The following is a 27325-nucleotide window of genomic DNA, read 5'->3' as shown; positions in this document are numbered from 1 at the left end:
GGGACGCTGGGACAAATGGGACTAACAATCATGCAGCCAAAGCACTGGAGTTCAACTCAGGCCAGCCGTGGGACGCTCATCTAAATCAAGGAACCTTAAGTTTTAGGTTGACTCCAAATGTGCCTGGACTATAACTGCTCTGTTTTATTTATTTGAAGAACTCTATAAAGCAGTGATGAGCCCCAGCGAAGGAGCCTTTGCTTTCGGGGCAGGGCGGACCGCGCACCTGCGTGCGGAGCTCCTGGTTGTTGCTCTCGGCGCTCTGGTACAGCCGTTCCGTCTGATGCAGCAGCTTCTCGATCTCCCGCACCTGCCGCTTGCAGCTCCGCAGCTCGCGTTCCAACTTCTCGACCTTTCGTCTCAGGTGGGCCAATTCAGGCTCTGGGGAGGTTGGAGGCGACAGTGACTGCATGGGCGACGGCGGTGGGGACGGCACTTCGGAGGCCATGAGGTCCCGCGCGAGGTGGCCGCAGGCACCGAGGGACGGCGCTCAGACCAAGACGAGTGCTGGCGGGCCCAAAGGCCACAGGAGCGCACGGGCTGGGGAAAGCGGCCTCCCACCCGGCCGGCCGCGAAGGCCCTCGGCCATGACGCCCTCAAACTCGTCGCCTGTGGCTGAGAACTGCGGGCAACGAGCAAGGGGACAGAGGACAGTCCTTTTCTGATCTGCGCGACCTCGAAACCGAAACACTTTAAGGGCAACTGCTTTCGCCAGAGGCTGAGCTAGCCAGAGAAGCGCTGGAGAAACCGGTGGAACAGTGAACCATATACAAAAATAGGCTAGGAGTTCCTGGACTGGACCGGAAACGCTTGCAGGTGGTGGGCGGGGACAATGTTGGAAAGGAAACTACGGCAAGCCCGCAGCGCCGGTAGTGCACATGCGCACTACCCATTTGTTGGGGTCGGGGTGGTACTAAGGGGCGTGGAGAGTCTCAGGGGAAAATGGTTTCCGGGCTTTTTTGCCATAGAGGGTTGCATTTGCTGATCCCGAGACTTAATGCTTACCGACCTTGTTTGAGGACAGTTTTCACATATTTCTTTATTTTGCAGATGAGTGCCCTAAATCTCCCAGAGATGATTTACCAGAGTTCGAGATATTGATGAACCGGGACTGTAAGGCAGTGTTCAGCTTGCCCCACTTGTCAACCGGCTGATTCCCCGAGTTTTACATCCCCCTGGAAAAGAAAGCGAGTTCAACCGAACTGAGCTGCAAATAGGACCATTCTTAGTGGGAAAGTATGAGGCCGTATATCTGTGGAACAGAAGAGAAAAACGCTCTAGACTGGTGGATTTGGGATTTTGTTTGTGTGAACCCTAGCATTGTTTCTCCAATTTAAACAACGATTAGAGCTTCATTCTCTTTTCTCCAAGGTCGCTTACAATTAGATCTTGAGCTGACAGTGCTGGCCGAGATTTCCAAAGGTTATCCGTTCGGTTTTGCTTGGTTCTTCTCTCAGTCTAGAGCACAAGGCCTGTTACAGCAAGCACCCACCAAATTAACTAAACATAAGAATCCTGTTTGGTGTCCTAATTCAGTGGCTACTTTTATTAACTATGGTTTCCTTAACTTTGTTGAAATATAAGAACATTAAAAGGGCTACTTTCACTTTGCCTTCTATCAGTGGCCTATAATATCTTTTTTGGCGTTTCTTGCTTATTATTTTTCAACTCTTGGTACAAACTTGTATTAGTCAGCTCTCAGTTTTAGATATTTCAGGTGTCTTCTCCCAGTTTGTTATTCATCTGTTAACTTGTCCATAATATACTTAATTTACGAGAAGTTTTTTGGTAGCAAAATCCATCTTTATTGTGCTTCATTTTCTGTCATTTATTTTAGATGAGGCTTTCAAATTTTACTCATGAAATTTTTCTATGTTCACTCAAAAGTTTAAATCTTATAATTTGAATTTTCACATTTCATTTTGTACTCTAAATCTTTAGAGGGGGAATTCAGACAGAACATGATTTCCATAAGACCATGTCCTTTTTATTGCTTTGAGTGATAATCATTATCCACTTTTAGGTTCCAGTGTCTACATATGGATTTATTTCTGACCTCTATGATTGCCGTCAGAACAACCATACCATCATCACTTTGTTTCTGAGGAATATCTTTTTAAAATATTCATAAAAATATTTCTTTTAACCCAGGCTTGGAGATACACACCTCTAATCCCAGATTGGAAGGGTGAAGCAAGAAAATCACAATTTTGAGGGCAGCCTGGAAAACTTAGCTAGACCCTGCCTCAAAATGAACTTGAAATTGGTTGGGGAATGTAGTTCAGTGGTAGGGTAATTGCTAAGTCTTTAAAAGGGCTCTGGATTCAATCCTTAATACTGAAAAATAATGTTGATTTCCAGTAATGTCTTCAAACCTTCAGATGCAAAGTTTGAGTGAAATCTTTACTCAAAGGTCTAACGGGTTAGGCTGGGGATGCAGCTCTGTGAGAACACGTGTTAGCAGTGTGAGACCTTGGATCCAATTCCAGCACACCACACACACCCAACAAATAGTTAAGGAGTGGTTCTGTAAGTCCCAGAACACACTTCAGATGCAAGCTTATCACAGGACACCAATCTTTAGGGAGATCATACTTCACACCCACCATATTCACAGTGGAAGGAAATAAAGCACTCATTTATTTAATTCCACATGTACAGTTACAACAATTGGGGAAGTCACATTGGCTGCTTTACATACTGGAACAAGACAGTAAACATGATGTATTTAATAACATGAAGTTAATTTATGAAATGTTTCCTTAAAAGGAGTTTGTTGAAATGTGCTATACTGGGGGCTGGAGATTTAGCTCAGCGGCATAAGCACCTTCCTTGCAAGCAGGCGGTCGTGAGTTCGATCCTTGGTACCAATAAAAACGAAAAAGACAAAAAAAAAAAAAAGAAATGTGCTATACTGATTAAATTCTTTTTAAAGCAATAACAAAAAGAAAACCCCCAAATGGCGTCTAATCATCATTCTGGTCTCAAACTGAATTCATTTAAAGCTTTTACTTTGAAATTCAGCAACTCTTCAGCAATACAGAATTGCTGATCCACTTTTGGATTTTTTCCTTTTTATTTAACAAGCAAATGCCTACAACAAGGCCTTATCCCTGTTTTCCAAAATTTGACTTATAGGACAGTTACAGCCCCAACATGCCAACTCTGAGGCTCTAGAAGCCCCTGTCCATTACTGGAGTCAGGGCAAGGGAGAGTAATCTACCTGGCAGATTTATGACTGCTGATGTCACTGGGTCATCGTCATGGCCTGGGCCTCAGTCCCTGCGAGGAAGGCAACTGGGTTGGAGAGTCTCCCACTGTGTGGTTCAAACAGGTATCCTCTGTGTGGTATCTTGACACCACAGGCAGAGAGGAGAAGATCCAGTTAAAGCCTTTGACATACAAAGCAGCACCTTGTTTTACCTCAGGTAGAAAATGGGAAGACAAAGCCTCCACCTCATCCTATCCCTTGTAAACAATGGAGATTAAATGTCAGGGAGATTGGAAGAGTTGGTCAGAGCCTGGACAGCCCCAGTCACAGTAACTGGATTTCCAGCCCTTGGGCTTCCACAAGTTCAGTGGTAATAATTGGGTTAAACCTAAAGGGTATGAAAGGCAGCTACAAACCAACAGAGGATCAAGGTCAAAGCACAGCCTAAAAGCCCTCGTGCTGACACTCTCCAAAAGTGACTAGGGTTTGATACACAGCCTTCAGTTCATTCCTTGACCAGATCCTCCAAACTGAGAATATTCATCATGGCATATTTATGATGAAAAACTGAAATGTCCAGCGAACTCCATGAAGATTCAGCAGATAGCATGGAAGGAAGGAGTATGGGACAGGAGTTCTCTCTGCAGCGTCTCTGTGTGCTCGAGTCCTGAAGCTTGGTGATGATGTCCTGCCCAGAGGTGTGTCTTGCAGAGGGCAAGTCATGTGGAGGAAGCGCAGATGGTGTCTGTGCAGTCAGACTGCTGCTGTGACAGAAAACCCAAAATGGAACTGAATGAACAGACTCTGCACCGAGGAATCCAAAAGCAACTATTCATTATGGTAGCAGGCTGATGGGAGCAGTTATGGGTTCAAATCCAGTTTGTAAGCAGGAAGCACAAGGCATTACATGATTGTTTACATGGATTGAATTAAGTCATATGTTGTCAGATAAACTAATTCTAAATACATTTGCCTAAGATGAATTGTTTATCGTAACATAGGAACATCCTGGAGACATCAGGGGAGGGAATTCAAGTGGAGCAAGCAGAGTTAGAAAGTACTTTGGACTGGGTTGCTGCATCCCAACCAAAGTCCATGAAGCCAATTAAAGCAATAGATTTTCCTAATTATGGGAAATGTAAGTTTCAGAGAAGGGAAAAAAGAGGGCCTGTACCCTTAGGTAACTTTGTGTCCCCAAGTGACACTTTTTTAAAAGTACAACTTTACAATTACGATTTGGTCTTTTTCTACTTATCTTTATTTTTATCCTGCCGCACAAATACCTGAGACACTAACTAGTCTATTACACCACAGAGGAATAGTGTTAACAAAACCTAATTTATAACCAATTTCTTTTAGAGAGCCATCAATTCTCTATTCAATGCATAGTCACCCGTCATGATTTATACTGGATCCTGGGGGAGCTGGTGTTCCCTTACCTGATTCAGGTGTTTGATGTCACACGAGGCTGTCTAGGGAGCTATAGCATCCCAGTACTCCTGATTTACTACTGCATATTACTTTTGGTCAACTGACCATTACCTATTTCCTCCCACGGAGGACTAAGGAAGGAAGAGGTGGGTGTAACATTGGGAAACCCTGGGATAATGGTAAAAGCAAGGGAGTATTTATGCCCTCACTGTACAGTTGTATCATGATTCAAACATTATTGTGCTGGAGATCACTGTCTCTTCCTTCTCACAGACCACAGGAGAACAGTCTGTCTCCACTGGTTTAAGCCTAGGTCTTCAAGATGCAAAACTGAAGATTTACACAGAGGCTAGACTTCCCAAACTCTCTGAGGTAGAGAGTTCTGCAATAAAAGATTTCTAGCCCAATATGCATTGAAACATTTGTAACATACAACAACAGGTATCAATGAACGGGGGAAAAGCGAGCAAGATTGCAGGAAAGGTTGCTGGCTTGTATGAAATGGGTTACTTTTCATTTCTTTTTGGAAGTGCAGATTATGGTTTGCATTTTTGAAAAGAAGTTACTTGTATATTTGAACTGTGTTTCTGTGACCACAACTGGCTTATTTCACAAAGGAAGTTCTTGGTGTTGAAAAATGAGGTACAAGGTATAAAAACAAGCACTCTTGCATTGCTGTGAAATTCTTTGTAAGGCCTTCAGTCATACCTGGGCCTTCAGACATCTTTAGCACCCAGGAAGCTGACTGCCCAAGTCTTTAAGAGCCACTCAAACTAGTCTGTACTGAACTATGTCCAAATGCCTGCTGGCAGTGTTGTGGGAAAATTCCCAAGCCAAGCCAAGCCAAACCAAAAGGAAGACTCTTAGTACTGAGGAGATAAGAAGGCAGTATTTATCCCTTGTGGGATAATTCCTGAAAGGCAACAGCCTTGAGTTTATAGAGAGCTTAGCTTGTATAGGATTGAGAAGTGGGAAATACAGAGCAAGGGGCAAAATGTTACATAATTGGTTGCATGAATTGAGTCATATATTGATAGGCAGGCTAGTCTTGAATGATTTGTTGAAACAAAGGAATCGTTTATTGAAAGGTTCTGTCATAGGCATTTGCTTGTTAAATAAAAAGGAAAAAAATCCAAAAGTGGATCAGCAATTCTGTATTGCTGAAGAGTTGCTGAATTTCAAAGTAAAAGCTTTTTAGCTTTTTATTAGTACATTGAACTGCTGCTGCATGGGTCACCTTGGTCGCTAAGACTGCTGCCCATGCATTTTCAATTTCTTCTCTAAGGGCCAGCAGTGTAGTGGGTTAGGGTAGCAGTGTAGTGTCCTGCGATACAGGACATCCTTTAGGGTCCTCCACAGATAAAGTATTAAAATACTGATAAAAGTTTTTCTAAAATGTGTGTACCTTTTTTGGGCAGATTTTCTCTGTATATATTTATTTCAAGGCTAATCATTACCGAGCAGGTAGAGGAAGATCTTATTGATATACAATTACCTGAGGTAGGCAGACAGGGGCACTTAGAGAAAATCTTTATTTTTGGTGAATTGATAAGTCTTCCTGGGCAATTAGGGAAGATTCTGGAGGAGCAGGGATAACACCCTTATATGTAAGAGTCATAGTCATTGAACAGTATCCAAAGAACTGAAATTTTTAGGAATCGTTCTAACAAAGGCAGTAAAAGATCTATACATTACAGATCACAGGATTTTGAAAAAGGAGATCAAAGATGATACTGGAAAATGGAAAGACACCCTTTCTTATGGATAGGAAGGACCAACACCATATAAGTGGCCATATTCCCAAAACTGTTACATAGGTTTAATACAATCCCGATCAAAATACCATTAGTGTACCTCAGAGGTCTAGAGAAAACATTCCTAATATTCATCTGGAACCAGAAGAGACCTAGAATCCTGGGCAACAAAGGCAAAGCAAGAGACATTACGATCCCTGCCTTGAAATTATACTACAAAGCTACAGTGATGAAATTAGCATGGTACTGGCAAACAGACTTGAGGACCATTGGAACAAAAAAGATGCAGATACAACCCATACTCTCTGAGAAAGGAGCCAAAGATGTTCAGTGAAAGAAATCCTCTTTAATAAATGGTGCTGAAAAACTTGTTTCCATATGGTGAATACTAAAACTAAGATCAAACCAGTGGCTATCACCATGCACCTAAAGTACAAATAAGATTTTTTTTTTTTGTGCCAGGGATCCAACTCATAGCCTCGCACTTCGCAGGCAGGTGCTTGTGGCTCTGAGCTAAATCCCTGGCAGAAATGAGTCAAAGATCTAAATATTAAAAGAGAAATTAGGTGGAAATCTTGAAGACATGGCAGTAGACAAAGATTTCATGAACAAAAACAAACTACATAGGAAGTACTTCAAGGATCAACAACTAGGATTTCATCTTATTACAAAGGTTTTTTTATTCACAGCAAAATAAGTCACCAACAGAGTGAAAAGAAAACTCACATATTGGGAAAAACCAGCCAACTGTTCCTCAGACAAAGGACTTGTATCTGGAACATATAAAAAATTGAAAAACATCAGGTCATGGGATTCTGCGTCTCCCCAGAAACAATGGCTATCACCAAAAATCATTGAGTAATAAATACTGGCAGGGCTGTGGGGCAAAACATCCTTTGCCACCCTTGGCAGGCATGTAGACAGGTGCAAGCACTATGGAAATCAGTGTGGAGGCTCCTCCAAAACCTAGGACTAGGGGTCCCATTCAACCAAGTTATTTCCTTTCTGGATGTTTCCCAGAATAATTGAAAATGTCATACCATAATGGTATATGTTCATCCATGTTTATAGCAGCACAATTTGTAATAGATCTTTTAAACTACTCAAATGCCCATCAACTGCAAAAAGGATAGAAACAATGTAATGTATTTTCTGTTTCTTTTTATAGTGAAGATAGAACTCACAACCTGATATTTGCCAAGCAGGCAATTGTGCTGCTGAGCTAAGTACCTAGCCCTATGGTATGGTATTTTAATACAAGATAGTATTCCTCAGCTATAAAGATGGATCAATTCAAGGCTTTTATAGGTAAATGATGTAGCTAGAGGTAGTACTTACAAGTGAAATAAAATAGACCAATATGGATAAAAGCATGTTGTCTCCGAGTGTAGGAAACCGAAAGAGTAAATAAGATCCAAAAGGTATAACGCATATTCTGAAAGAGAATGAAACTGCTGAAGAGGAAAGAAATGGGACAGGGAAAAGGAGAAAAGAAGCAAAGAAAAAGTGACATATATTATGTGTGTGCGCACACAGATACCTAAGACAGTTCTTCTACTAATGCTCATAGTTCATCGACAGGAACATTTAGTGCTTATATTTGAATAGTTCTGCATCTGGTAATCACAGCAACTATCTTGAAGACCACGATATGCAGTAAAATAAGCATTGTTAATTTCCTATCTTGTTTTGAAGTTCTCTATGTTTTATGGATTTTTAAATTCTCTATAAAAATGAAAATGGTTGAAAGTATTTGTCAGTTGTTTCCAAGATCTGGCGATTACAAATTGTGCTGCTATAAACATAGGTGCACATATATCACTGTGGTATGATGCTTTCAGTTCTTCTGGGAATATGCCTAGAAGTGGAATAGCTGGAATAAATGGGATTTCCAGTCCCAACTTTTTGAGAAATCTCCAGACAGATCTCCACAAAGGCTGTACCAGTCTACACTCCCACCAGCAGTGCAGGAGAGTTCCTTTTTCCCCACAGCCTCTCCAGCATTTGTTGTCGGTTTTCTTGATCCTGGCCATTCTTTCAGGAGTGAGATGGTATCTCAGTGTGGTTTTAATTTGCATTTCTCTAATGACCAATGATGATGAGCATTTTTTCATGTATTTATTTGCCATTTGCATTTCTTCATCTGAGAATTGCATATTCATCTCAGATGTGCTGGGCAGTTTCCCAGCAAATCTTGCGAGCATCTTAGAAACGTATTACTGAACCCAAATACTGGCTGTCTGATTTAGTATGTGTTTCTCTTAACTCATTGTTCTTGATAACTGCTGCCTCCGCTTCAATTTGGAGAGAATTCAAAAGTTCAGTGATCAGAAGGACTATTCCGATTCAGTGTGTAGGTCTGTAGAGAAAACCACAAGCTTTATAAGTTTTCAGACTTTCTCCAAGCAGCATGTGTTCTAAAATTAGTCTGATACCGTTCTTACAAAGGTGAAGCACATAAGCAAAGTTCACAGGAAAAGTACAAACTTAAGATAGTAAGAGACGTTTAACCTGCAATACTCTAAGATACTTTTAAAACGTTTCATCTGAACTACATCCCCAGCCCTTTTTTATTTTCGATTTTGAGACGAGGTTCCACTAAGTCATGAAGTCCCCCCGGGTGGCCTCGAACTTGTGATTCTCCTGTCACAGCCTCCCATCATGTGCGGCTTCAACATGGGCCCAAAAGCACTGGGGTCAAGCAGTGACGGACTGTAACCCCACAACAGTGAGCCAAAATAAGCCCTTTACATGAGGTGTGCTGTGCACCTGTAATCCCAGCACTAAGGAGGCTGAGCCTGGAGGATCACAAGTTCAGGCTCCTCTGGGCAATTTAAATAAAAAGAAAAAGGAGTGGGGAATGTAGCTCAGCAGTAGATGCCCCCGGGGTGCAATCATCTGTACACACCAGCAGGGGCAGCAGCACCACCTGATTCTCCAGGATGAGAACTAGCACAACTGCCCAGGGTGGGACAGAACATTCAGGGAGATGTCAGGGAGGGGCGGGAGGCTGTGCCCCGTTCATAGCTTGAACGACCTTGAATGATTCATCCCTAGCTGAGCGCCCTTCTCTGCTCCTCCAGGGCAAAGCTGGAAGACTCAAAAATTCTTGGGATGGAGACAGGGTTTTTCTACAGCTTAGCAGTGATAAGCAAAGGACAGTGTAGGAGGAGACACATTTGAAACGATCTTAATGAGACTTTGATCCGGCCTGCAGATCAACAAGTTCAGAACTCCTGGAGGGGAAACGGGGATTAAATAAAAGACATGCAGGAGACAAAAAGAGACGAAAGCAAGAAGAAATAATCTGATCAAGCTTCCGATTTATTCAGGAAATAATCACACCTTTTATAGGCTAAGGGCGGGAGCTGGGACAGGAAGAGGTTAAACAGATGAATACAACAGGATCACCGTCACATCCGGATACGTGACATAAGCAGAAGAGGATTATGGTTAATGTAGGCAGACGCAGTGCCCATAGGAGAGAGAGAGAGAGAGACATCGAGGCAGCAATGCCTGTCACTCGGCTCCCTACATCTCCTCCCTTTTTATATTATTTAATTAAGAGTATGGCAGGCCCTGTGAGGACAGCGTCTGTCTTAGGTCAAGGACCTCATTGCATGAACCCAACCAGGCCTTACCCGTCATGGGCTTGCAGAACAGCAGTTGGTCCTGTGCCTGTCTTAGGTGGCCGTTGGAATTAACATGCATGTCCTAGTTGCCCGTCTCTGACTGCCTGTCCATTGCTCCAGGGCAGTTAGGCCGCATCATCATATGGGCCACTCGTGGGAATTCCTTCCCTGTAGGTTTGTTGATCTGCCATCTCCAGCTGATGATAGTGTACCTGAATGGGCTTTGCCATAAATGCGTCTATCTGGTTATTAATGAACATCATAATCCTCTGAAAAATACAAGAACTCACAGAAATGAGAAACAATAGGTCAGCTAGGGGACCCAAAAGGGGCATTAGGTAAGGGAAAAACTCCCCCCCCCAAATCAAGGAGAAGGGGTTGACAGCCATTTGTTGGTGTCTCTGTATGGAGTCATTCTCCTGTTTGGCTGGTGTATGTTCCTCCAGACCAAGAAGAGCCTCTTCCGCAGTGATGGGGTTCTGTGCATGGCTGTCAGTAATTGTAGTCTGTTTGGCAGGGGTTGAAATTCACCATGGGTGTGGTGTGGCTCAAGAAGGCTGGCTAAGCAGCATAAGGCTCCAGGGAGGTGTGTCACCTGTAAGAGAACACAGGGGATTGTGCCTCAGGAAATAACATTATTCCTGGGCGTTACATGGGGTCTTTGAAGAACTGTCTACTTGCTTTACGAGGCATTCAGGTAGCCATCTAGCTTCTCTATCTTGTTGAGGGTAAACACACACTGAACCTCGTCCCCAGATAAGGACTGGATCAGGGCCATTCCACACATTGGTTAGTGGGTCTCTCCATAAAACAGATGCAAACCGTGTTTGAGTCTGAGTATGCCAAAACCGAGATGCTGCAGAGCAGCCTGAAGCATCCAGGGTCAGAAAATTTAAAATAAAAAGAGCATGTGAAAGGACATTTCTAGGGGACCCCTGGGTGGGGTACCATGTCTCCCTTTTTATTTTATCTATGGTGAATTTAAGAGAACGATGCGCACATTCAACAATGCCTTGTCCCTGAGGATTATAAGGTATACCTGTAGTGTGGAGGATATTAAGGCTCTTGCAAAATTGAGCAAAGGAGGTACTGGTATAGCCAGGGCCATTATCGGTCTTGAGCTGTTGAGGACATCGCAGAACTGAGAAGGCTGACAGCATATGGGCTATAATGTGTTTAACAGCCTCTCCAGTCTGGAGAGTGGCAAAAATGAAGCCACTATAAGTGTCAATAATAACATGTACATATTTTAGATTGCCAAACTCATTGAAATGGGTAACATCCATTTGCCATAAGGCGTTAGGAATTAAACCTCTAGGGTTGACTCCTAGGTGTTGAACAGGTAAGTGGATAGCACAAGTTGGGCAATTTTTTACAATTTGTCTGGCTTGCTCACAGGTAATTTTGTAGAGAAGGCGGAGGGTGTGAGCATTGTGGTGGTGTAGCTGATGGGCTTGTTGGGCCTTAGACACCTTGGAGTCCTGAGCCATAAAAACCTGTGCTCGTACAGCAACATCAGCCAAATGATTTCCTTGGGCAAGAGGCCCTGGGAGGTTGGAATGAGCTGGCAGATGACCGATAAAGAACTTATGACAGTGAAGCCGTATGAAGCATTGTAATTGTTTGAACAGATTTGCAGCTGGGGAAGCATGACATATAGTAGCAACAGTCTCTAATAATGGAACAGACTGAGCAAGGTAAGCACTGTCAGTATACAAATTAAATGGTTGGTTAGAGTAAGCAGCAAAAGCTGCAAGAATAGCTTCTAACTCTGCTAATTGTGCAGAGGAAGTATCTGCCTGGAGGGTAGAAACATTGTCTTGAGATACATAAGCAGCCCTTCCGGAGGATGAGCCATCAGTGAATAAAACCAGGGCACCTGGAAGGGGTTGTGAAGCTGTGACTTTAGGGAATATAAATGAGTGACGATTAGCAAAGTCAACTAGCTTATTTGGAGGGTAATGATTGTCAGTAGTCCCTGAATAGGAAGCTAAGGCAATAGGCCACACTTCCGTACTCTGAAGTAGCCAATCTATTTGGTCTTTTGTAAAAGGTTGAATGATAATGTCTGGTTCTTTGCCAAAGTAACATTTTCCTTGCTTTCTACCCTGGATTATTAGGTCTGAGACAGCTTGGAAATAAGGCAAAAGTGTTCTTTTTGGTCCTTTGGATGTAAAGGAATAGAGAAAAAGCAATCTTTAAGATCTATGACAATTTTAAAAAATCCCAAAGGAATAGCACTGGGTGAGGGGAGGCCAGGCTGTAGGGGCCCCATTAAGACCATTGTCTTATTTATTGCCCTAAGGTCTTGTAGCAGCCTCCACTTTTCTGACCTTTTCCGGATAACAAAGATAGGTGTGTTCCAAGGGGAATTACTAGGAACAATGTGGCTTGCATCTAACTGGTCCTGCACCAGCTGTTGTGCGGCTGCAAGCTTTTCAGAGTTGTTTCTAAAAGCTTATATGAATCCCCAATTTGCCATGGAGGCACAGGGAGTGGCGGGCTGCCATCCTGGGACCTGCTGATCATGTCAACAGGTGGAAGTGGTGGCAGATCACCATGTATGAGGACCTCTAACAGGCCATCATTCTCTGCATCTGAGAAATCAGAGGCTTCAGATTTTTCTGAGGATGGTTTTGAGGTAGATTTAATGGAGTCGCACAGGGCAGCCTCACCTAGTGCAACTGTCTCCTCAACCTGAGGGTCTGCATGCCTCTGGGCAAGCAGCTCAGAAATTAAATTCCAATATGTAAAGGTGGTCACAGGAACCTTTTTTGGACCGAAAACTCTATAATAATCTTTTAAAGCATCTCTTACTCTATTCCACCTCTTGGTATCTATAGAACCCTCTAGGGGGAACCAAGGGCAAACCTTATGAATAAATTGAAAATACTGTAATAATTTTTGTTCCAACCCTTATCTCTCTTGTCTTTCATGCCTTTATAAGGCCTCTGACGAACACTTCGTGTTTGCTCAATACTTGACCCATGTCTGGGAAGGGAAATGGTGTTGCCGTTCACTCACTGTGACTCAGGGAGGACGTCAGGTAGTTGTCTGCACAGGTCTCGGCACTTGATTTAATGTCCTGTTGCTTTAAGCTTTAATCCTTGATTCAGTTTACTCACTCCTCGGCCGAGGTCTCTGGTTCAATTTGCTTTCACTTTCAGTTTAAGCCGGCTGTCTCTCGAACGGCTCCCTTGTTAACTTCTCTGTGCCAGGAGCCCCCACTCTGGGCGCCACTTGATCCGGCCTGCAGATCAACAAGTTCAGAACTCCTGGAGGGGAAACAGGGATTAAATAAAAGACATGGGGGAGACAAAAAGAGACGAAAGCAAGACGAAATAATCTGATCAAGCTTCCGATTTATTCAGGAAATAATCACACCTTTTATAGGCTAAGGGCAGGAGCTGGGACAGGAACAGGTTAAACAGATGAATACAACAGGATCACCATCACATCCGGATACGTGACGTAAGCAGAAGAGGATTATGGTTAATGTAGGCAGACGCAGTGCCCATAGGAGAGAGAGAGAGAGAGAGACATCGAGGCAGCAATGCCTGTCACTCGGCTCCCTACAAGACTTTTGGAGGTCTTAAAAGGGCTCCCTGTGAAAGCAGGAAAACAAGAGTTAGAAAATGAACTCAGAGTTGGCAGTGATGGCTTGGAAGATGTACTTACATTTGCTTATATGCCAGCATTGTCAGCAAGTGTTTTATAGTTATTTAGAAGAGAAATCCAAGCTCTTCTGATTTGGTAACTTCTGTACTTTCTCTTTCTTTAATGGAATAGTTCATGTGCTGATTCACAGTTAATTAAACTTTATTACCTTTACCATGGTGTTAAAGTCCTGTGTTGTGTGCCAATCTGCACCTCTAAAATGAGCAACTCTGTCAGACTGTGGTTTCTTTAAGTCTGTATCTGGTACCACATGAAAGAAAATTAACCCACCTAATATTTCATTGTCACATGATGGATTAAATTAAAATGATTCCTAACAATTTATCAGTTTAATATATTTATAGTAAGTGTATTATTTTCATTTCAGTTTTGCAGATGGTTTTCTATAAACTACATTTTTATCAAGTCTGCATGTGAACAATGTTTTAAAGGCTCTACAATAAGGTTCACATAGGGTGTATTTAAGAAACTGGCAACCAGAGTAAAGAAGAAGCAGGGGAAGCACCGGGGGAGGAAACAAAGAACGAGAAGGAGGAGGAGAACGGGTAAGAAGAATAAGAAGAGAAGAAGAAAAGAAAAGTCTGATACTGGAGATGCTCGTGAACAACCTGAGTTCAATATGCTTAGATTGTGAGTAACTTGTGCAAATGTTTTGTAAGACAAGCAAGCATTTCTAATAAATTTTAACTTTATAAAGGTGATGTCTTGCAATACCAGTAGTATCTGACACTGAATGTCACACGATAACAACTGAGCCAGTGGTTCCCTATGCCCTGAAACAAATGTAAAATCAAATAAAAAATGATTAAAGAAGGGATTTACAAGTGGTTTTGTTTTGTTTTGTTTTTTTGGTACTGAGGATCAAACTCACAACCTCACACTTGGCAGGCAGGTGCTTACACCACCGAGCTAAATCCCCAGACATTTTAGTTAAATTATTAACATGCTCTTCAGCCCTGGGATTTAGCTCGGTGGTATAAGCGCCTGCCTGGAATGCAGGTGGTCAGAAGTTTGATCCAAAAAAAAATTCCCTTTGCTGTTAAATGATCATAATGGCTATTCTTAGTGCATACAAGATTGCAAAACAAACAGTACATCTGTTTGGATATCACTAACCCTAAATACATAGACAGAAACATGGCAAAACGGTCCCTACTTTAAATGAATTTCTTGACGAAAACCAAGAACATAAAGAGCATTCTAACCCATTAAAATAAAAAATGTAGTTTTTATTTCCTCCAGAAACTTCAAAATGCACTTATCCAAGAAACCACACCACTGTTTTCATAGATTGTCAGACAATGTTTCACACCATCGTTCTTGGTGTCTTAGAGTTCATTCTCTCTGTGAATAAAAATCAAAGAAATGACCACGTGTTACACGATCCACTTCATTTATTTCTGTACCTCACTCGTTCACTACTTCGTGACTACTATAAATGAAGTGTTACCTGCTGAGCTGGGGCAGGGCAGATCAAGATAGGGAGGCACGGAGGAGTTGAAAACTGCATGACTACAGAAAAAAGGTCTATTACCAAGTGAAAACAAACCAGTATGACAAGGCTGGGAGCTTATGATCCAACCATACTATTTCTGGAGTAGGGAACATAGTATCTAGGGAGGGAGAAAACGCCAGCTGTTTCCATGAGTGGTCAAGGATGAGCAGATTGATCACACGGGAAGGAAAGGCTGCACTTCCTTCAGTCTGCACTAGGGAGGATGCACTCAGGGAGCCCAACCATTTTTGCCAGTGGACGGAGCACCTCCATTCCACTGACTCCAAGTGCTCTACCACTGCCCCAGGAAGCATCCAAGGGTACACTAAGACAGCATCTGGCTCTTACTGTCCCGTGTATGTGCTCTGGAGATGAGAATGCCAGGGGACCCTACCTCCCAAGGGAGCAGTCCACTGGCCCTCACCCAGGGCTCTCGGGAAGTTCCCCTGGCTTCTGGAGGTGACTTTAGAGGCTGAACATGTAGCCTTAGAAGGAGACCTGTGACCAGTATAAAGCTGGACCCTTTCCTGAAGCCCGATTCCCTTGGCACAGTCCCATTCCGCACTCTGTCATAACAAGCCCTGCAGGCCCTGCCAAGAATGCGTCTCTCCATTAAGACCTGCCCTGAGAACTATCCACAAGCTGCCCGCTACACCCACAGCTGGGGTGAGGGGTGGGAGCCTTGTGCTACCCTCCCTCTGCATACATCTTAGTTAACAGAATACGAAATGCATACAACAAAGAACACATGACATCAGAGATTGTTTGGAGAAATGTTGGTAAGTGAGGAAGGACACCAAGATACACGTTCACTGAATTTCTATTTCTTTTCTTTCTTGCTTTTTATTGTATTTATTTTTGGTACTGGAAATGGAACTCACAACCTCACGCTTGCCAGGCAGGCACTCATGCCACTGAGCTAAATCCCTGGCCCTTTTGTTTCTATTTCTATATCAAGAGGAGGGAGAGATACTATATCATGCACCATATTCTTCTGCCTTGCTCACACTCCTTAAGCACTAATGCTGTGCAATGAAAACAATGTTCTTGACTGCATTCACCTGCACTGGATGAGACTTGTTATTTTTCCAGAACTGAGCATGTTAATTGTTGGGGCTTTTTTGGTTCAGTAGAGAAACAAACGCAGAAAAGAAAAAAGGCCTTATCAGTGGGCATGGGAGAGCTGCCAAAGAGTGCAAGATCCCTCTGAGGCAGACAAAGAAGCCATGGGGCTTTGATTAGGTTTGACAGGGGATGGTGTGTGAAGAGGCGGGCAGAAAGACCTACTGACAGCTGATGGGGGAGATGCTGGCACATGCACGAAAAGCAAAAAGGTCAACTGGAGCTCGGAGGAAGAACACAGAAATCAATATTAGAGGGACACGCTGTCATGTTAGGGTCCAGCACCATGTTGGGCAGGCACCACGTGAGGTCTGGCAGGCTCCCACATGAGTGAAACCTATCACTGGTTCAAGCAGATTTCATACCAAGAGTGGCCCGTAGGGTGATCTGGGGCTGATGCTGACCTCGCAGGGACACCTCCTCCTGTACTTCATTGTGGCCCCATCTGCCACCCAGTGTTCTTTCTTCTACTGTTCAGTTTCTTTAAGTCAAGGAATGAAACACCTAAAGGAAATAGCAAGGAAAGCTGCATCAAAAACCACGACTGTTTCCTGGTTTATTACCAATAATACCTCCACTCACAAAATTATAGAACAATAAAGAAAATTACAAACCAGGCGACTTTAGTTTTATAGGAAAGTTAGAACATCTAAATATACTAGGATTATAGTAAAATAGATATACACATCTCTCATGCGCACTTACATGCACACATTTTGTGCGATACTCATTAAATTCCTTTGTTGTGAAATAATTCTAGCTTTCATTTCTTGGAAATTGCCTGATTATAGACTTTGATATTTATTCAGGGAATCAATCCTTTGGTTTTATAGCCTTAAATCTTTTGTTGTCAGTCAAAACTGCCTAAGGCTGCTTCTCATTATGATAGACAATGTTAGGGTCCAGCACTAGAAATTTCTATCTTCCAGATAGAAATCTGCACTTCTACAAAATTTCTAAGCACATTTGTTACAATTTTATTGCCTATAGGCACACTGTTGTAAACAGAAGTACAGAATTCCCACATCTTTGATACCAAATGCCCAGCAACTCACATGCCCCTCATCCTCAGACCCTGGAAATCACCATTCTACTGCCTCCTTGAAAGGTTGCTGTATTTTAAGCATCTCATATAAAGAAAACTGTGTAGTATTTGTCCTTCTGTGATTGGTCTACTTCACTAAACTTTCTGGGCTCTTCTCCAAAAACAACAGAAACCAACGTTCACAGCAACACTTTCCGTAACAATCAAGATGTAGAAGCAATATAAATGTTACTGTTGCAATGGATAAAAACCAGGCCATACGATTCCTACAATTCAAAAGTATTCTGTCACTAAGAAGAAGGGGAACTCTGTCAGAGGTAACAATGCAAATACATTTCTTTTCAATTAATTTAGTAGCCATAGAACTTTGTTAGGGAAAGGTGGGAAGCCCCAGATAACTTCTCCCCACACAAAAAACAACTGCAACCAGACACAGACAGAAAGCACTGTGGTACTTCAAAATGCTGCAAGCATGCAGGACTAGGCAAATGGGGACTGGAATCCAAAGGAGAACAACAGCCCGTAACGTTGGATTTCTCCTACTGTGTCTTCTTGCTTTGTCTAGGGAAAATCAATTCCAGTAATCACTGAAAGAATAAATACTGGACCCCAATCCTTGTTTGTATCCAGAGAAATGTGGACTTCGGATCGGGGTGGGGATGAGGGGATGCATCTGAGGCTGCAAGGGTCATCCCCACCCCACTTTTGTGGTTTTTTTCCTCACCGGTTGCAAAGTTGTCCAGCAGCCTCAGGAGTGGCAGACGGACCTAAAACCCCAACTAATGACCTATGCCCACAAAGGAACAGGCAGTGACTTCTGCTGTATGAAGAAAATGAGGGAAATTGCCACTATGTTTGTACTCTTTTCCTGTTGCTGATGGCCTCAGGGTTGACCTGCCATGGGGAAGTTCTCCTCTTGTAGCAGGAAAATGTAAATGGCATTTTAAAGAGGAGAGAGCTGCAGAAAGAAATCATTGAAGTCTGTGTAAGAGGCAGCACCAGGTCTAGACTCACAGTGAGCGGCTTGCACAGAATAGTTCCAAAGAAGCAAGGCAAAGGCTTTGGGAAGCGACTGAGATATCAACCACCAGGCATCTAGTAGACCACCGGGGCTGGGGGTGGGGCACTGTGGCCTGAGCACAACCTGGACCCTGCAAAGCAAATGCAGGATGCAGTCTGACCCTGCTGCCTTGACAGCTTTGCAGAACAACAGAACAAGAGAAATCATTGTTTGCCTGAGGATTTTAATAGGAACCAGAGTCTCCTAAATCAACCAGCAAACTGTCCAGGGCACTATCCAAAACTAAGCAATAGTACATATAGAAAATTAAGACAATCGGTCAGAAGGGACCGATCCTCAAGGGAATCCTCAAGGGAAAGGGCAATATCCAGCCCTGAAACAACCCACATAAAGGAAGGATCGTGGAAAACACGTACCATGGAAGCAGAAAGCCTGATCAAACCATAGACACTTTGTAAAGCAAAGGTAAAGCCATTCTGTACTCAGCCACTGAACTCAGCTAAATCATATGATTTCATGCAACTGAAAGCCCTGGGAATGTGCTGACAACTTTGCCACACACAACTATGTTCACCACAAGATAGCCATTGTACCACAACCTTCAGCTAAAAGCTTGCAACTCTTCCCTGCAACCTCTGTTTGCCACTCTATAGAAAAGACAAGCTCTCTGCAATCACCACCTCAGACTTTGAGGATGACTCCCCTGGAGACCACTAAATTTCCTTTCTTCTCCTGAGCTCCTGGTTACTGTTGGCTCAGTTTCCCCTACAACACTAAAAACAACCATTCTCATAGACAGAGAGAGAGACAGAGAGAGAGAGAGAGAGAGAGAGAGAGAGAGAGAGAGAAAGAGAGAGAGACAGAGAGTGAGAGAAAGAAAGAGAGAGAGAGAGAGAGAGAGAGGCCAATACCCTTGACATGAATGGAATATGACATCAATGGAATTCATTTAATGGAAATAAATAAGCTTCCATCAGAAAAAGAACAAGAGTCCAAGACTCTGTGGGGCATTAAAATGCCAATCTAAAAACAAAGAGAAAGAAAAAAGAACAAAACAATTAAGAGTCTCAGAGACATGCAAAGCAACATAAACGATTTTAACATCTTACCATCCTCATGGGTAAAGGAGGAGTTGAGGAACAAGAGAGATACAGGAAAAAGTGGGAGATAGGTCACAATTCATGGAAAACACATCTAAGATGCTGGGAAAAGTCTCACCCAAGACACGCTCAACTCAGTACACAAGCATAAAGACAACCTGGAAAATACTCAGAGAAAATAACAGGCCCAATACAAGGAAATGTCAATTTAAAACTTCCCATGGAAAACACACCAGCCACAAGAGACTGAGAGAACACCTTGCAGGGCCAGAAGAAAAGGTCCCCCCAGGCACTGTGTGTGTGTGTGTGATGTAAGTTCTGGGGCCCATAGGAAAATAAATAGGAAGGTTAAAGGAGGGGAGAAAAACGCAAGGGAATCTGTTACTAGAAAGCTTGCTACAGAAACACACGAAGGGATTTCCTTCAGGTTGAGGGTAAAAGGCAGGAACAGGCAGGGTGTAACTTCAGGAATCAAAGAGGAGGAAAGGAATGCTGCCTGTTTGGATACCAGAGGCTGGTTACTCTCCTCTTCAGTTCACACACAGGGCAAGAGCAGGAAGATGCAAAAGCCTGATGCCAAAGCTTTCAAGTGTCCCAGGTGGGGCTCAGGCAGGAACCCTGCTCCCCTAGTCCATCCTCCTAGGATCAGGGCCCACAGGTGACAGCCCCAGGGCTCTGCATCAGGGCCCTCAAGGGACTGCAGCAGCTCATTTCCCCTTAGCTGTCCGCCTCAGCCCGGGGAGGAGGGCGTGAAACCTGCAGCCTGTTTGCAAGCAATGGCAATCCCTCAGGGTCGCGGGCTCCTGTCCCCATCTTGTTGCAGAGAGGCAGAGGGACCGCCCTCCCGGGAAAGTTACAAAATGTTGCAAACGCGCCGCGCGGCTTTTGACCGTTTGTGCACGCGGGCACGCGGGCCTGAGCACCCGCCTGCGGGGCGGGTTTTGGTCTCGAGCTGCGAAGCCGCGTCCCAGCAACAAAGCATTGCGGTTCAGGCCACAGAGCAGTTGGCTGCTTCAAGCAGTGCGCTCTGCCAAGGTCTGGGATAGAAGTACCCCCGTTCCCCAATAGTTCCGGGGAGCAGTGCGGCGGGGCTAGCTTTGCCCCGCAGCCCTGCTCCCTGCCCGCGGGGGCAGGAACTTGCCCCAAGGGCCCACCTTTGTGGGCCCCTCTCGGCACCTGCCCAGAGCCCTGGGTGGGCGCATCCCGCTTAGCCAGTGTGCCCGCGGATCCAGTCCTGACGTCTGGCACCAGGCATCAGGCATCCCGGGCTTGACCTCAGTGCTCTGGGCAAGAGTGTCCGGAGCACTGTTCCCCTACCTGCAGGCCCTTTTGGCCCTTTTGGCCCTTGAGGCCCTTGAGGCCCTTGCGGCCCTTGGGGCCCATGGGCCAACAGGTAGGCTCTCTTCTGGGGAGGCCAGTGCTTCCCGCAGAGGATTTTCAGACACGCCGCAGCAGCAGCCCTAGGTCCTCCCGCAGGGAGTGCTCGGGCATTTGGCTCTTGAGGCAGGAGGCTCAGCAGAGGAGGGCCGCCCAGGAGGCTGCGAGGCCCCCTTCCGCCTTCAGGCCCGTGGTAGGCCGGCGAGGCCAGGTGCCTTATGTCCCCAGGCCTGGGCCTCTGAGCACAAACCACCGCAGGCAGAGCGCCAGAGCTCCAGCTGCCCCCTCCCCCCGGCCCTCCTGTGTGAGCTCCACCAAGCGAGATGCCATCAGCAGCTCCTACAGCTCCACCGGGGGGCTGCCGGGACAGCGCAGGAGGGCTGCAGCCCCTTCGCACACCAGGCCGCCCCCGGGCTCCACCAAAGATCTGAAGGCGGCCAGGCCGGACAGCCTCCAGCAACCGTGTTCGACCCCCCAAGTTCCCCGCAAGACCGGGAACGAGGTGGTGGCAGACACACCATCCAGACACGAAGAAACCAGAAAGGAACACGAGATGACACCAGAGGGTGCTGGCCTAGGAAGAAGAAAGATCCCTCTCCTGAGGCCTCGCCAAGGGCCACCCCTCAGGCTGCCACCACCTCCCGAACTAAGCTTTAAGATCACCGCAGAGCACATAGATCAGGAGAAGGAGGCAGCATTTAAACTTCTGAATGCCAGGCTGATGGGTAAGTTGCAGGCCCTAGACATCAGCAGCACCCCACAGCCTGTCTGCCCTCCTCCCCTGCCTGCCACAGGTACTGCTCCTGAACCCTTGATCTCTGCGGGGGAGAGTAACCACAGAAAGCAGCAGGACTCCACCCTCACCAGTAGCCCTCAGCCTTCCTGCTCTGCTTCCCAGCCTCTGCCAGGCACTGATCCACCCATGATCCCTGCAGGGAAAGGTAAGAAAAGAAAGAGGGCCCTAAGAACAGAAAGGGCCCCTAAGATCTTTGATGCCACAGAGCCTTCCTGCTCTGCTCCCCTGGCTGCCCCACGGACAGCTCCTCCACACACCATTCCAACAGGGAAGGTTATGACAGGTAAGAGGAAAAGGGAGAAGGCCCCTGAGGTCTTTGACCCCACACAGCTTTTCTGCTCTGCTCCCCTGGCTGCCCCAGGGACAGCTCGTCCAGACACCATTCCAACAGGGAAGGTTATGACAGGTAAGAAGAAAAGGGAGAAGGCCCCTGAGGTCTTTGACCCCACACAGCTTTTCTACTCTGCTCCCCTGGCTGCCCCAGGGACAGCTCCTCCAGACACCATTCCAACAGGGAAGGTTATGACAGGTAAGAAGAAAAGGGAGAAGGCCCCTGAGGTCTTTGACCCCACACAGCTTTTCTACTCTGCTTCCCTGGCTGCCCCAGGGACAGCTCCTCCAGACACCATTCCAACAGGGAAGGTTATGACAGGTAAGAAGAAAAGGGAGAAGGCCCCTGAGGTCTTTGACCCCACACAGCTTTTCTGCTCTGCTCCCCTGGCTTCCCCAGGGACAGCTCGTCCAGACACCATTCCAACAGGGAAGGTTATGACAGGTAAGAAAAAAAGGGAGAAGGCCCCTGAGGTCTTTGACCCCACACAGCTTTCCTGCTCTGCTCCCCTGGCTGCCCCAGGGACTGCTCCTCCAGACACCATTCCAACAGGGAAGGGTAAGAACAAAAGGGAGAAGGCCCCTGAGGTCTTTGACCCCACAGAGCCTTCCTGCTCTGCTCCCCTGGCTGCCCCAGGGACTGATGTTCCACACACCAATCCAGTGGGGAAGGTTAAGATCAAAAGGGACAAGTCCCCTGAGGTCTTTGACCTCTCAGGGCTTTTCTGCTGTGCTCCCCTGGCTTCCTCAGAGACTGATCTTCCAGACACCAACACAGTGGGGAAGGTTAAGAACAAAAGGGACAAGTCCCCTGAGGTCTTTGACCTCTCAGGGCTTTTCTCTCCTGCTCCCCTGGCTGCCCCAGGGACTGCTCCTCCAGACACCATTCCAGCAGGGAAAGGTAAGAACAGAAAGAAGGCCCCCAAAGAGAAGACAAGCAGGGAGCCTTTAGGCTCTGCTCCCCTGGCTGCCCCAGGGACTGATGTTCCACACACCAATCCAGTGGGGAAGGTTAAGATCAAAAGGGACAAGTCCCCTGAGGTCTTTGACCTCTCAGGGCTTTTCTGCTGTGCTCCCCTGGCTTCCTCAGAGACTGATCTTCCAGACACCAACACAGTGGGGAAGGTTAAGAACAAAAGGGACAAGTCCCCTGAGGTCTTTGACCTCTCAGGGCTTTTCTCTCCTGCTCCCCTGGCTGCCCCAGGGACTGCTCCTCCAGACACCATTCCAGCAGGGAAAGGTAAGAACAGAAAGAAGGCCCCCAAAGAGAAGACAAGCAGGGAGCCTTTAGGCTCTGCTCCCCTGGCTGCCCCAGGGACTGATGTTCCACACACCAATCCAGTGGGGAAGGTTAAGATCAAAAGGGACAAGTCCCCTGAGGTCTTTGACCTCTCAGGGCTTTTCTGCTGTGCTCCCCTGGCTTCCTCAGAGACTGATCTTCCAGACACCAACACAGTGGGGAAGGTTAAGAACAAAAGGGACAAGTCCCCTGAGGTCTTTGACCTCTCAGGGCTTTTCTCTCCTGCTCCCCTGGCTGCCCCAGGGACTGCTCCTCCAGACACCATTCCAGCAGGGAAAGGTAAGAACAGAAAGAAGGCCCCCAAAGAGAAGACAAGCAGGGAGCCTTTAGGCTCTGCTCCCGTGGCTGCCCCAGGGACTGCTCCTCCAGACACCATTCCAGCAGGGAAAGGTAAGAACAGAAAGAAGGCCCCCAAAGATAACAAATACATGGAGCCTTTGGGCTCTGCTCCCATGGCTGCCCCAGGGACTGGACCTCCATCCACTGTGCCTGCAGGGAAGAGTAAGAACAGAAAGGAGAAGCCCTTCCTGGGCTCTGGGAAGACACTGACATCTCCAGCCACAGCTACAGCCTCTGCTGTACACACAGACACTAAAAGAATAGAGCTTCCAATGGACATCACACCTCCACCTGATCCTTTCCTTTCTGGGCCTCTAGCCCCTGACACCAGTGGCAGCTCCCTCCTCTCTGCACAGCCAACTGTGACACTGCCCCTTGGCAGCACAGCCATAGCCATGGGCTCCGGTCCCCAGTCAGGAACTGACAGTGGTGTAGAACATATGGATACGACACCCCCACCTGATCCTCTTCCCCGGGGTACACGCGCTGGCACCAATGGGAGCTCCTTCCCATCTGCACAGATGACTGTGGCACCATCCAGTGGCAGCACAGCCACAGGCACATCCTCTGCTCCCCAGTCAGGGGCTGACACTGGTGTACAACCTATGGATACCACACCCCCACCTGATCCTCTTTCCCAGGGGGCTCCCGCTCACACCAGTGGGAACTCCTTGCCATCTACACAGATGACTGTGGCACCGCCCAGTGGCAGTACAGCTATAGCCATGGGCTCTGGTCCCCAGGTGGTGCCCAGCTTTGGGCCGTCCTCTATATACATCACACCCCCACACAATGCTCCTCTTCCGGGGCCTCCCACTGGCACCAGTGGGAACTCCTTCCCATCTACACAGATTAGTGTGGCACCGCCCAGTGGCAGTACAGCTATAGCCATGGGCTCTGGGCCCCAGATGGGGCACAGCTTTGGGGCAACACCTATATATATCACACCCCCACACAATTCTCTTATTCCTGGGCCTCCCACTGGCACCAATGTGAACTACTTCCCCTCTGCACAGGTGACTGTGGCACCACCCAGTGGCAGCACAGCCACAGGCACATCCTCTGCTCCCCAGACAGGGACTGACACCGGAGTAGAACCTATGGATACCACACCTCCAGCTGATCCTCTTCCCCAGGGGGCTCCTGCTGGCACCAGTGGGAACTCCTTTCCATCTGTACAGATGTCTATGGCACCACCCAGGGGCAGCACAGCCACAGGCACATCCTCTGCTCTGCAGACAGGGACTGACACTGGTGTAGAACCAATGGATACCACACCTCCACCTGATCCTCTTCCCCGGGGTGCACCCACTGGCACCAGTGGGAACTCCTTTTCATCTGCACAGATGACTATGGCACCACCAAGTGGCAGTACAGCCACAGGCACATCCTCTGCTCCCCAGTCAGGGACTGACACTGGTGTAGAGCCTATGGATACCACACCTCCACCTGATCTTCTTTCCCAGGGGGCTCCGGCTGGCACCAGTGGGAACTCCTTCCCATCTGTGCAGATGACTGTGGCACTGCCCAGTGGCAGCATAGCCATAGCCATGGGCTCTGGTCCCCAGGTGTGGCCCACCTTTGGGCCGACCTCCGCATATGTGGCAGCCCCACACAATTCTCTTTTTCCGGCGCCTCTCCCTGGCACCAGTGGGATCTCCTTCCCATCTGCACAGCTGAATGTGGCACGGACCAGGGGCAGCAAGAGGGCAGTCTCTTCCTGGCTAGGACAGAGCTTGAGCCTTGGTGCACCCCCACATAAACGGCGCTCTTAGTGTTCCTCTAGCACCCTGCCCACCCTGGGGGCCGCTGATGGGCAGCAGCACTGAGCAGCCACCTCTACCCATGGTCTCCATTTCTGGGCCCTGGCAGCTCCAGCTCTAGGCCTGGCCCCACCTCCTGTTTCAGGTCAGCCAGCCTCCTGTAGCCCAGCACAGGCAGCCTTTGGGGATCCTGTCTCACAAACACGACCTCAGGCATCTTGGACAGCTCCCAGGCAGCTTCTAATGTCACCCAGGCTCTTTTCCCTTCTGGAACTTCAATCGCAGCTGCCTCTGCCACAGCCACCTACATGCCCAGTGCTCTGACCCAAGTCTGGAACAGCAGATGGCCTTTCTCCAAGGTAAAGCTCAGCCCTTATCCAAGGTAAAGCCTGGCTAGAGCTCAGGCTTAGTGATGGTGACAGCTTCCGGTTCAACAAGGGGCCAAGCCAAGGGAAGCTATGGGTGCACCCAGAACTTATAGCCACAGTTAGGGTACTGAGCATGTCTTCAATGTGAGGAGACAGGGCCTTGGGGAACCCAGGGATGTGAGAAGCAAGGCTGCCTCAAACCACCCACCCAAGCCGGCCTCTAACCTTGGCCTTCCTGCTTCTCAAGGGGGCAAAGTTAGGAGGAAGCTGGCCTTCAAGGCCTCTGCACACAATGCTGCTCAGTGAGCCACCAAATCAATACCACAAAAACTCGTGAGTCCATATCGATATAATTAAAATTATTGAATAAATTGACAAAGTAGGGAAAAGAGATGTAAATATAAACAAGCTATGTACAAATATCTAAGTTTCCTCCAAATGCTAATGCCCAGACAAACCAGCACTGGCTGTCTCCATCCTCACCAGGGAAGGGCAGCTACTAGGATCCAGCCACCTCTGACTATGTGATTCAGCCCAGGGAACACTCCTCACCTCTGAGGCACAAGCCAAGAAAGCACAGTCTAGTGGCACAAGGGAACACGAAGACTTTCCTCTGCAGTGTAGACTTGCCAAGTACAAAGTCATGCCTGGGCTCCTGGGCTCCTGGGCTCCTGGGTTCCTGGGCTCCTGGGCTCCTGGGTTCATGAGTTCCTGGGCTCCTGGGCTCCTGGGCTCCTGGGCTCCTGGGCTTCTGGGCTCCTGGGCTCCTGGGCTCCTGCGCTCCTGGGCTCCTGGGTTCCTGGGCTCCTGGGCTCCTGGGTTCATCAGTTCCTGGGCTCCTGGGCTCCTGGGCTCCTGGGCTCCTGGGCTCCTGGGCTCCTGCGCTCCTGGGCTCCTGGGTTCCTGGGCTCCTGGGCTCCTGGGCTCCTACCATCACTGATGCTGACGAGCCCAGGAGCCCAGGAGCCCAGGAGCCCAGGAGCCCAGGAGCCCAGGAGCCCAGGAGCCCAGGAGCCCAGGAGCCCAGGAGCCCAGGAGCCCAGGAGCCCAGGAGCCCAGGAGCCCAGGAGCCCAGGAGCCCAGGAGCCCAGGAGCCCAGGAGCCCAGGAGCCCAGGAGCCCAGGAGCCCAGGAGCCCAGGAGCCCAGGAGCCCAGGAGCCCAGGAGCCCAGGAGCCCAGGAGCCCAGGAGCCCAGGAGCCCAGGAGCCCAGGAGCCCAGGAGCCCAGGAGCCCAGGAGCCCAGGAGCCCAGGAGCCCAGGAGCCCAGGAGCCCAGGAGCCCAGGAGCCCAGGAGCCCAGGAGCCCAGGAGCCCAGGAGCCCAGGAGCCCAGGAGCCCAGGAGCCCAGGAGCCCAGGAGCCCAGGAGCCCAGGAGCCCAGGAGCCCAGGAGCCCAGGAGCCCAGCCTTTCTAGTAGTGTTACTTAGTTTCAGCAGAGTTCTTTTGTTTTCCTCTGGTTCCTTGGTTAGAAACATCTCCTGTCATTCCACCTGCTTAGAGAAGATACTTCCTGTCAAGTCAAAGCTTTCTAACACTGTGGAACTTCTGGGTACTGCACCTCAGGT

General features: G+C 47.4%; 1 protein-coding gene and 4 long non-coding RNA genes across 5 annotated transcripts in view; 2 read left to right on the top strand and 3 right to left on the bottom strand.

Annotated features, from left to right (window-relative positions):
• Aggf1 (angiogenic factor with G-patch and FHA domains 1) overlaps positions 1-772 on the bottom strand; it is a 30581-nt gene extending 29809 nt beyond the window's left edge. The window contains exon 1 of the mRNA XM_005001207.4: positions 227-772. Within this exon, the coding sequence (XP_005001264.1) occupies positions 227-448 (222 nt within the window). The 5' untranslated portion in view covers positions 449-772. The remainder of the gene's footprint in view (positions 1-226) is intronic.
• LOC134478140 (uncharacterized) lies at positions 685-1783 on the top strand. Its single transcript, XR_010050583.1, has 2 exons — positions 685-816; positions 1051-1783. It is a non-coding gene; the product is annotated as an uncharacterized LOC134478140 (long non-coding RNA).
• Positions 1784-9699: 7916 nt separating this feature from the next.
• Positions 9700-13184, bottom strand: LOC134478137 (uncharacterized). The gene is made up of 2 exons (XR_010050580.1): positions 13053-13184; positions 9700-10623 (listed from the first exon to the last, which is right to left on the bottom strand). It is a non-coding gene; the product is annotated as an uncharacterized LOC134478137 (long non-coding RNA).
• A 406-nt stretch (positions 13185-13590) lies between these two features.
• Positions 13591-14402, top strand: LOC134478138 (uncharacterized). Its single transcript, XR_010050581.1, has 2 exons — positions 13591-13781; positions 14074-14402. It is a non-coding gene; the product is annotated as an uncharacterized LOC134478138 (long non-coding RNA).
• Positions 14403-14931: 529 nt separating this feature from the next.
• LOC134478020 (uncharacterized) lies at positions 14932-17438 on the bottom strand. The gene is made up of 3 exons (XR_010050362.1): positions 17379-17438; positions 16689-16827; positions 14932-15050 (listed from the first exon to the last, which is right to left on the bottom strand). It is a non-coding gene; the product is annotated as an uncharacterized LOC134478020 (long non-coding RNA).
• Positions 17439-27325: the final 9887 nt, after the last annotated feature.

Source organism: Cavia porcellus, unplaced genomic scaffold (genome assembly GCF_034190915.1).
Source record: "Cavia porcellus strain 051 isolate PalLab524CR breed Dunkin Hartley unplaced genomic scaffold, mCavPor4.1 scaffold_11, whole genome shotgun sequence".
Lineage (NCBI taxonomy): Eukaryota > Metazoa > Chordata > Mammalia > Rodentia > Caviidae > Cavia > Cavia porcellus.
This window is presented reverse-complemented; position numbering and strand designations above follow the sequence as displayed.